This window comes from Onychomys torridus, chromosome 4 (genome assembly GCF_903995425.1).
Source record: "Onychomys torridus chromosome 4, mOncTor1.1, whole genome shotgun sequence".
Taxonomy (NCBI): Eukaryota; Metazoa; Chordata; class Mammalia; order Rodentia; family Cricetidae; genus Onychomys; species Onychomys torridus.
In genome coordinates this window covers 10,433,273-10,443,631 of record NC_050446.1, presented here as the reverse complement: position 1 = coordinate 10,443,631, position 10,359 = coordinate 10,433,273, and the positions used below count along the sequence as shown (strand labels likewise).

General features: G+C 52.3%; 1 protein-coding gene across 1 annotated transcript; it reads right to left on the bottom strand.

Moving 5' to 3' along the window:
• Window positions 1-1,314: 1,314 nt before the first annotated feature.
• Window positions 1,315-9,561, bottom strand: Cel (carboxyl ester lipase). The gene is made up of 12 exons (XM_036186431.1): window positions 9,454-9,561; window positions 7,303-7,453; window positions 7,101-7,223; window positions 6,670-6,867; window positions 5,818-5,948; window positions 5,578-5,685; window positions 5,336-5,453; window positions 3,745-3,931; window positions 3,355-3,558; window positions 2,583-2,780; window positions 1,563-1,779; window positions 1,315-1,430 (listed from the first exon to the last, which is right to left on the bottom strand). Exons 1-12 carry the CDS (start codon window positions 9,517-9,519, stop codon window positions 1,332-1,334), a joined length of 1,800 nt encoding a protein of 599 aa, XP_036042324.1. The 5' UTR covers window positions 9,520-9,561; the 3' UTR covers window positions 1,315-1,331.
• Window positions 9,562-10,359: the final 798 nt, after the last annotated feature.

Genomic DNA, 10,359 nt, shown 5'->3' with positions numbered 1-10,359 from the left:
GATGAAGTCAGGCTCTCTCCCTCCACCTTCATGTGGAGTCAGCCTCTCACAGTAAGTGCTTTCACCTGCTCAGCCTTCTTGCTGACCTGTTTATCACAACTGTAAGAATTTTAGGGGCTGGAGAGAGGGCTCAAAGGTTAAGAGCACTGACTGCTCTTCCAGAGGACCCAGGTTCAATTCCCAATTCCCTAGCACTCACATGGCAGCTCACAACTGTCTGTAACTCCAGTTCCAGGAGCTCCAACAACCTCAGATATACATGTGGGCAACATGCCAATGTACATAAAATACAAATAATTTTTTAAAAATAATTTTATGCTTGCAGGCTAAACACAATGTTTCATCCCTATGATCCTAGCACTTGGGAGGCTGAGGCAGGAAGATGATGAGTTGGAGGCTAGCCTGAGATAGCAAAACTCTGACTCAAAATATAATTACTTAATTTAATATAAATAATTGTTATAAGCTCCAGTTCATAATCCTAGCTTCTTGGAATGCTGGTGCAGGAGGAGCTTTTGAGCCCAGCTTCAAGACCAGCCTGGTCAATACAGTAAGACCTAGACTCCCAACAAAAGCCACTTGCAAGGATGGTTTCCTAACCAAAAGAAAGCCCTTCCACAGCTGCAGAGAAAGGGGAGCATTTGAAGCTTGCCTTCATGTTGTTGTTTTTTTTTGTTTTTTTGTTTTTTTATCACAGTTTAGGGACATGTAGACTTCAAAGTCATTTGTAAGTCAGAAAAGGAGAGGAAGAAGGAGGGGTGAAGGAGGAGGATTACCCACAGACAGGCAGGACCCTGGCCAACCCCTTTCCTATGGAGACACTCCTGACACCCTTGCCCTAGCCTCAGAGTTCCATCCCCTGCTGTCACCATGCCTGGGAAAGTCAGGGTGCAGTGCTTAAGACTGCAGTGTGTGTCTCCCCATTAGCATTCCTGCAGCCTGGGAGCCAAGATCCAGCTCCCTATACTGCCTGTGCCCCAGATGGCCCTGCCACACATGCTGGCCAGGGCTGGAGGATGACCCTGATCAGTGATCTTCCAGGATCCCAGGGTGCTGCTTTCTGCCTGCAAGAGACCTCCACCCCTAACCCCACCCCATGTTCAACATCTCTGGTGCTGTGTGTTTGCTCTTAAGTAAGCTAAAGCTAGTCCTTTGACTTCTGCAGCCTGAGGATGGCAGGGATGGAGCAAGTGCCTGTCACCATTAACTGAGGGTCCTTCCTTCCTCCAGGCTGTTTCAGGAACAAAGACCAATACCAGGTGGGCAAAGCTGAGGCTTTATTGAGAATTAGCTAAGAAGAAGAGGACCCTGAGACCAAGGCTTACAAGATATTAGAAGCCAATAACGACAGGCACCTGAGCCTCCACAGAGTCATCTGTTGGTGGAACAGGAGCAGCCTGGGAATTATCTACAGGGGGCGCAGGGGCAGCCTCTGAGTCATTAACAGGGGGCGCAGGGGCAGCCTCTGAGTCATTAACAGGGGGCACAGGGGCAGCCTCTGAGTCATTAACAGGGGGCGCAGGGGCAGCCTCTGAGTCATTAACAGGGGGCACAGGGGTAGCCTCTGAGTCATCCTCAGTGGGAGGGAGGGTGTCTTCGCCATCAGTCACTGTGGGCAGCACCTCGTAGGTCACAGCCCAGTATTTCAGGAACTTGGCCCTCAGGTGCTCCTTCATGGAAGTGCTAGTTATCTCATTAGTGATGTCCAGGTACTTGCCATTCTCCGAGGTATAAGGGTACCAGTGTGTTGGCACGGGTGAGTTGCCCATGTTGGGATCCCTGCCGAGTGAGGAGAGACTGAATGTTGTGACATATTACTTTAACTATGTAAAGATGTGTTGTATTATTTATTTTGTGGAACATTTAGCTATGTAACGGTGTGTTACATTTGTTTATACTGTATTTGTTTAACTGTGTAAAGGTGTGTTACTTTTGTTTATGTAAAGATGTGTTGCTGTTTCACCTTGCCTGTCTAAGGCACCTGATTGGTCTAATAAAAGCTGAGCAGCCAATAGCTAGGCAGTAGAGGGATAGGAAGGGCTAGCAGGCAGCAAAAATAAGTAGGAGGAGAAATCTAGGCTTGAGAGAGATTGAGGGAGAAAAAGAAGGAGATGCCTGGGGCCAGCCATCTGCCAGACAGACAGACACAGAGGAAGCAGGAAAGTAGGACATACAGAATGAAAGAAAGGTAAAAAGCCCTGAGGCATGAAGAGAAACAGATTAAATTAAATTAAAAGAGCTAGTAGGACAAGCATAAGACAAGGCCAAGCATTCATAACTAAGTCTCCGTGTCATGATTTGGAAGCCAGCAGTCCAAAAAAGCTTGCTGCAGCTGGAGACCTGTGCTCCCAGACAGCTCTACACACAGGTTGGCTATCCCAGCCATTTTGATACTCAGTCATGATGAGCATGTGCTTGGCCTTGGGGCTGGGTCAGCAGCTCTTCTGCCCATGTGCACACTGGCTACCAATGCTTGAGGATAAGAAGTTTATCCAAATGAGGAGACTGGGCTCACAAGGCCACAGTGACAAAGGAGTCCTAAAGTCTGCTGCCCTTGATCCTGGCTCAACCCCACATCTTACCCACTCCTGGCGAAGTTGGTCCAATAGGCAATCATAGCCTTGGAGAGAGTCCTGTCTCGGGCCCGGTAGCCCAATGGGGTGGCGAAGGGCTTTCCAAAGACATACTGGAGGTCATCGGCATGGTCAGCCCCCATCCATTTAGGGTAGATAGGCATCCGTGAAGGGTAGGAAAACAGGTAAGAATAGGTATTGCCACTCCTGAGGGGAACAGAAACAGCTGGGTTGGAAGGGGGCTCCACTGGGAGGTAGGCCCTGGAGAGAGGCCAGGAGGAGCAGGGCAGGGAACCCCAAGACTCACAAAGAAACTGGGCTTTGTTTGTTTGAGAAAGGGTCTCTTTTGTAGCCTTGGCTGGCCTGGAACTTGCTATGTAGACCAGACTGGCCTTGAACTCCCAGAGATTGCCTCCTAAGTACTGGGATTAAAAGTGTGTGCCACTATGCCCAGCTCTGAACTGGAGTTACCCAGAGAAAGAAAAGCTTCAGCCCACATTCATGGATCTGCAGCTTCAATATTCATGTCTCCACACTACAAAATATTCGGAGGCCTCCTCCTTCCTTAATTCAGGGTCAAGGATTTATTTATTTCCATCTGAATTCATATTTCTCACATGATTGGACAAGGTATATATATATATGCCCCTATGACCCATTTAGCCTTGACTGATGGGAAGCCCAGAGCTAAATTCATGGTTTAGTTAGCCAAGAGGCCTTGGTCAAAAGCTGCAGCAGTCCTCTCAAGAACCTCCCCCCACACCCCTTCCCAGAACCTCACTTGGCATGGGCTCTGTGCTGGGCCAGAGCCATCTCCGTGGGTATCAGGAAGAGGATGTCAGTCTCAAAGGCCACCACTGTCTTCTTCTTATTCTCCTGGGATGGGTCCTGGGCCCAGGACTCAGTGTAGATGTCAAAGGTGGTTTGGGCACCCTTAAGCCCCTTGTTGACAGTGTTTCCACTGACTAGCCTGTAGAAGTCTTCCCTGATGGGGATGGGTGAAATAGACACCAGACCTGCCATTGGTATTGACAGGAACATGTCTGCACTCACCCCAACACACCACCCACCTCCTCACTCTCACCCTACCCCCTGCCTCTGAGCCAGCCTCCCAAGCAAGGCCTATTCTTTCCCAGTACATGCTGTCCTCGGCCCTGGGCCCCCTGCTCACCCTGTGACATCCTGGTTGGTCTTGTCGATGGCTGGTACATCAATGGTAGCAAAAAGGTGGCCATCCATGTCGTTAATACCAGCTAAGTAGTCAATGTCAGCAGCATTGGCATACAGATTGATGGGATTGTCAGGGATGAAGTCTCCATCGACAACAGGGGTGAAGCCCAGATAGTGCCAAATGGGGTCTGAGTGGGAGAGCCAACAGGTTCTAGTACCTTCAGATGCCTGCCTGGTCCTCTCCTTGACCTTATGTACTAGACTTGACCCCTTTCTTCCCTTTTCTGACCAGACCAGGATTCCTTGACCCCAGCCCCAGGGACTCTGGGGCAACAGTCAGCTTGTGATAGGGATGACTGTCCCATAGGTGGGCTGCCGAGCTTGTCCCTAGCCTAACCTGCTAGATGTCAGTGGTCCCTTCTCTGGTTGTGACAGGCAAGAGCATTCCCGGACTTTGTCTCCTGACCATGTGGAGAGTCCACAGCTCCACAGACCAGGGCTGTCTGTCTCCAGCTTCAGTGCCCCGTTCCCTCTCTCTTCCCTTGTTGAACCTACACCAGGGACGAGGTTTCAGTCTGCCTGCCCTCCAGGCTCACCAATTGGCCTGTGCACGGCTCAGCGGGTGGAGGCCCTCGGGCCCAGCGCAGCCGGCCTTCTGAAGTGGCACCCCAAACAAGAGTTGGTTTGAACGGCAGAGATGCTCAGAGGAGAGCATTTGCCTATCATGCATAAGCTCTGTGTTTGCTCTATAACATCAAATGACAAAAGAGATACAGGGCATGAACACGGACTGCCTGACTTTGCTTTAGAAGAGTAAGCAAAGAAAAAAAATCCCATTTCCTAGGCTGACAGGCTGTTTCTTCATGGTTTTTTGTTTTTGTTTTTGTTTTTTTTGGTTTTTCGAGACAGGGTTTCTCTGTGTAGCTTTGCGCCTTTCCTGGAACTCACTCTGTAACCCAGGTTGGCCTTGAACTCACATAGATCCGTCTGCCTCTGCCTCCTGAGTGCTGGAATTAAAGGTGTGTGCCACTGCCACCTGGCCTGTTTCTTCATGTTTACTGGTAGCAGCTCCAGCCAGCCAGTCCAAACACCATAGGAGGTATTTGGAAATTTGCAAATGATTGCCACATTAACAAGGGAGGTAAAGAGTGGCCATCTGGCATAGAGGCCCTGGGTCTGGGTCCACATATCTTCCTGAAACTATATATGGGTTTCTGCTATTTGGGACTCATGTTTTGCCTGCCTTCCTTTTTTTTTTTTTTTTTTTTTTGGACAGGAGGTCTCATTATATGGCTCTGGCTGTGTAGATCAGGCTGGATTTGAACCCACAGAGATCTGCTTGCTTATGCTGGGATTAAAGGTGTGTGCCACCACACCTAGACATGTTGGACTTCTTAAAAGTCTCTCTGGAGGAGGGGAAGAAAGGTCAGTATATACCCCTCTTTACCACTGCAGCCTGCTAGGGGGCAGTGGCAGAAAGTGAGGGACAGGCCCAGTCGGCCATCTTTCTATCCTAGAGCTCAGCCTTGCCCCACAAGGGCCCCCTTTTTACTTCCAACCTACATGCCTCCCACCCAGCAGCAGCCACTCACACTCCTGGCTTTTCAAGGGCAGTTTATAGGCCAATGTCAAGGCCCGGGGGTCTGTGATCTTCAGACACCTAGCCATCTTGCCGGTGTCATCTGTGGGGCATCCCACCTTCTCAGCAATCTAGGGGAAGGCAGAGGCAGGAGGTTAGAGGAGGCAGTGGTCAGGCTTGGAATGGCTAGGGACAAACAGAAGATCCAGGACAGCATGGAAATGAGAAAGGCTACTCCTGGCCTGTTGCACTTACCTTTTTGGCCCAGAAAAGTGGGTTCTTCTGGATGGCCCAGGGGCTCAGTGCCACACCACTCTGACTGATGGCTCGCCGGATGAGGCCCTTGTTGTATGGGGAGAGGGTCTGCAACACCCAGAAGTCCTGTCAGCAGGTTGCACCTGGGTCCAGAGCTCCCAGCTGCACCCTGCTCTGACCATTGTCCTAGGCCCCACTGGCTCCCTCCCTTAATCTTCTCCACACCAGAGGGCTTCAGACCTGCAGAGAGACACTGGCACCTCCGGCAGACTCCCCAAAGATGGTGATGTTATCAGGGTCCCCCCCAAAGGCTGCAATGTTCCTCTTCACCCAGGTGATAGCCATGTGCTGATCTCGAAGGCCAAAGTTACCTGAGGGTAAGAGGAGTAGCCTTCATCAGGAGGGGCCCTCAACTAGAGTTGGAGGAGGCTAGAGATGAGTGACCTAGGGCTTATACAGAGGGTGGCAAGTCATGTGGACAGGAGAGAAGCAGTCCTAACTGCATCGACACCCTGGGAGGCCCAGGATGGCAAACTGGCTCTCCAAGAGGCTGAACGGAAAGGGAGGGCTGGTCCAGTAAAGCTGGCTGTGGCTCTGCTTAAGTCCTGCACGGGTTGCCTCCTACTGTCTGTTTGTCCTTTGACTTCCATGTCCACTCGACTCTACCTCAGTTTCCCTCTTGCTCTCCGGGACTCAATTTGTGTCTCTGTCATTCTCCCCCCACCCCATCCCCCCCCCCCGAGACAGGGTTTCTCTCTGTAGCTTTGGAGCCTTTCCTGGATCTTGCTCTGTAGACCAGGCTGGCCTTGAACTCACAGAGATCCACCTGGCTTTGCCTCCCGAGTGCTGGGATTAAAGGTGTGTGCCACCACCACCCAGCTGTGTCTCTGCCATTCTGTCTATCCCTTGGCCTCTCTCTCATTTCCTGATGGCTGCCTAGAGCTCCCAGGTCTCATAATTTGGCTCCAGTCCCCCTGACTCTGAAGAAGGTTCTGGGTCTTCCTATAGCTGTCAGGGTAGAGGGTTCTGGAGTGCAGATATCTGCTGGGTTCAGAGTTCACAGGGTTCAGCACATTCACTGTTCCAGCACACCTGGAAGGTTGGCATCCCCGGTGCTAAGGAAACCCAAGGGTCCAACACGGTAGTTAAAGGTGACCACGATGACATTGCCCCGAGTGGCGATCTCTTCCCCGTCATACAGGTAGTTTTTGAGGACATTGGCCCCGTGGCCAGACCCCATAAGGAAGGCACCTCCATAGATCCAGACCATCACAGGCAGGTTCTGGGACACTGAAAGGGGCAGACAGGGACTTCAGACACTAGCAGGCCCTCTCCCCAGCCAGCTCATTAACCGTGTTAGAGCAGGTGCTCAGCCCAGACTGCAAGGATCAGCAGTGGGCACCCCCTCCTCACCTCAGCCCTGATTTCAGGTATATTTGGCTTTGCAGTACCAAATGCACCCCAGGGCAGGCTTTGAAGCTCTGGGGTGGGGTTGGGATCCTCTGGGAAACTGTGATCCAGACCTTGTTTCCTGCCCTGGGGGACCCAGATGTTGAGGTAAAGGCAGTCTTCTTGCCCATAGGTGTTGTCCTGGGTGATGGTAGCCTGTAGGCATCGTTTCTTGAAGTCCTTGGCCTTCAGAGTTCCTACAGTGAGAGAAGGGTAGGCATGAAGAGGACTAGCCAGGACCAGCCCAGCCAGGGCCAGCCAGCACCCAGCACCTACCTTGCCAGCCAGGGTGACGCTGGGGATTCTCCAGGGTCTTGGCGGTAGCAAAGGGGATGCCCTTGAAGATGTCAACCGAGTCACCACCCAAGAGACTGAGCTTCTTGTTGACGCCCTCCACGAAACCGCCTTCTGTGTACACAGCACCCAGCTGCAGGTGAGACACAGCAGGGTCAGATGGGCTTGGGCGAAGCTAGCCTGAACCCAGAGTGGCTGGCTGAGCAGTTTCCAGGGTGCTAGCAGGTCTGCTGCAAAGTGCCAGAGAGGCTGGCTCACCCCCACCCAATCCTGGCATATCCTCCTACAGCTGTCTGAAGCTCCTCCAGCCCATATTCTGCTCAGCTGGAGTGACAGTCTAGATCTGGGCTGAGATCTGGTATGTAAGATGGCTCACAGCAATTTCCCCCCAAGGCTGGCTGTCAGAGGGAAGGCCTGTCCAACTGCTGACCGCGGTGGATGCTCAGTGCTGCCAGAACGTTTCTGAGACCTGACTCTCCTTCCCTCGCCTTTTCCACTGCCTAGCTAGCTGGACATGGATCTGATGGCCTTATGCCCAAGCCCTCACAAGGCCAATCAGTACTGCCACTTGGTGTCACTCTTTTTGTTTGTTTGTTTTTCAAGACAGGGTTTTTCTGTTAACAATCCTGCCTATCCTGGAACTCACTTTGTAGACCAGGCTGGCCTCGAACTCAGAGATCCATCTGCCTCTGCTTCCTGAGTGCTGAGATTAAAGGTGTGCATCACCACTGCTCTGCTATGTAGTCTTACCTAGTGGCCTAGAGGCAGATGCTCATCTGCCCACTGTCCCTGCAAACTGGGGTGCAGGGGCTTTCCCACTCAAAGTCATTCTGCTGAGACAAGGCTGTCCAACCTCTGTGCCAGTGCATGTCCCCTCCCATCCTTCTTGCATCCGTCCAGGACACGTGCAGAAGCAGCTCTGCTTACCTGGCAGCAGTGATAATGTGGCCTCCTGCTTTCCCCTGTGCAAGGTTTTAGGTAGGGGGAAGTAGGCCGCCTGAGGCCGCAGGCCCAAGCTAGGATTCCATCAACCCTCTTAAGTCCAGGCCCATGAACTCCCTACTATCCTGGGTGAGGAAAGTGGACAGAGGAGACTACACAGACAATTGGGGCATCCGAGGTTCCTTGTTTCAGCCTCCAGGCTACTGGGAGGAGTCAAAAAGCCCACTTGTGTGTGGGGGATGGCACCTCTCAGTATGTCTGTACGGTAGTAGTTGACCCGAGTGTCTCAGATGAGGACCCAAGGATGTAGAGATCCTGGCCAGTGTCAGGATGGGTGTGTTGGCTGGCAGTAGAGTAGTGGAGAGAAAGTTCAGGTCCTTCTAACACCCTAAAAGAACCCTCTCAAGAAAGGTAATTAGTTCTTTCCCATGGTGGGAGCCCAGGACCAGCACCTCAACTCCCAGGCTCCAGGGGAAGGAGGGTGGTCTCCAGGGCCCAAGACAGCACGACAAGAGTTGGAGCATGAACGGGTAGGAAAGCAACGTAGTGAGAAGCTGGGGCCTGTGCAGGGCCCTATGCTGTTCTGTGACTTGTCCACACACCATGAAGAATGACGGTTAAATGGAAAAGCTGGTGCAGCCTCCGCAGGGCCCTTGGAGGGGAGCCTTGCATACAGCAGGTAGGGTTCACCCCTCTCAGGAAGAGCAGGAAATGGAGGTTATTTGGGAGCCAGGCCGCTGATGTGGAACATTTTAGATTCCTGTTCAAGAACAGGATGGGGTTGCTGTGTAATGCCAGGCAAGCTGCTTCTGTGTGTGTGTGGCGGGGGGGGGAGGCTTAGGAAGGGGAAAAGCCAGAGGTTGTAGGTAGGCTTGCCAGACTTAGGCCCACCTGAAACCACAGAGCAATAGTGGGCTTTTTAGTATAAATGCTCCAAATAGTACACAGGAGGTCCTTACATGCAGAACCTCCTAGTATGAGATTTCAGTACAATTCTATATGCTGCGCTAGGCTTCCCATGAACAAGACAAGCTGGGTGTGGCCCAGGCAGGACGAGAGCTTGGAGGGCTGTTGGGCTTGCTGGCCTTTTACTTACTCCTTCTCTTTCTGTGAGCTCTCTGCCTTCCATACTCTATTCCAATTTCCGGATCTTGATGAAAGAGAGGGCCACAGTCCCTCTGGCTTACTTACCTTTGCAGCATGAGCTGCTGCAAAGCAGCAGGTGAGGCCAAGAAACAGAACCTCCAGGCGCCCCATGGTGAGTGTCTGCCTCTAGGCGGTCCTTCTCGCCACGTCTCCAGTATTTATGGAGCTGGAGCCAAGGTCGTGTGCGTGCATACCGTGTACTCACAGACGCACAGGTGTGGGATGGTCTGTTTTTCCCAGGTCAGGCTGGCCCTGTGCATCCTGAGTGGTGCACCTGTGTGGGTTACTGCCTACGTGGGAGCAGAGGCAGGTGGCATGGATGGGGGGGGGGGGCTGCCAGGGCCAACTCTGGCTGGGTGCTGGGTGTCTTGCATTCTGTCATATTATTTCCATCAGTTTGGGGTTTGGTGTTACCTTCAGAAAAATGGTGTGCTTCATCTCAAGGTGCTGAATGCCCCCTACCTTAGTGGGAAGTCCAGGACGGACTCCCAAGCCAGAGGTGACTGTGTGCAATAGGCACTGGTCTGGCTGACCCTTGGTAACCCCAAGAGCTTGCACTAAGGGATGTAGCAGTGCAGGCTAAGCTGAGGGCAGGAGGCAGAGTCTCCTGGGAGGGGTGGACAAGAAACTCCAGAGGGACATGGTGGCACAGATGGAGCAGGGCTACCAGAGTGAAACCTAGTGTGGCCCCAGGGCTTGGGGGCCTCTCCAAATAGAGTCTATTTCACCTCTGTGCCTTGCTGGAGGTTGGGGTGGGATTTCCCCGTAGAACACAAGCAAGGATTCTGGGGCACACTCAGGCAGAAAGAGACAAAGCCTGGGAGTAGAGGTGTAGAATGAGGGAGGGAAGGAGGAGGAAAGTACTGGGCTTGGAGGTGAAGGCCAGTATCAGAACGGCCACCGTCCTAAGGATGTGTACTTTGGCTACCAGGAAAAGATTATCACAGTGAC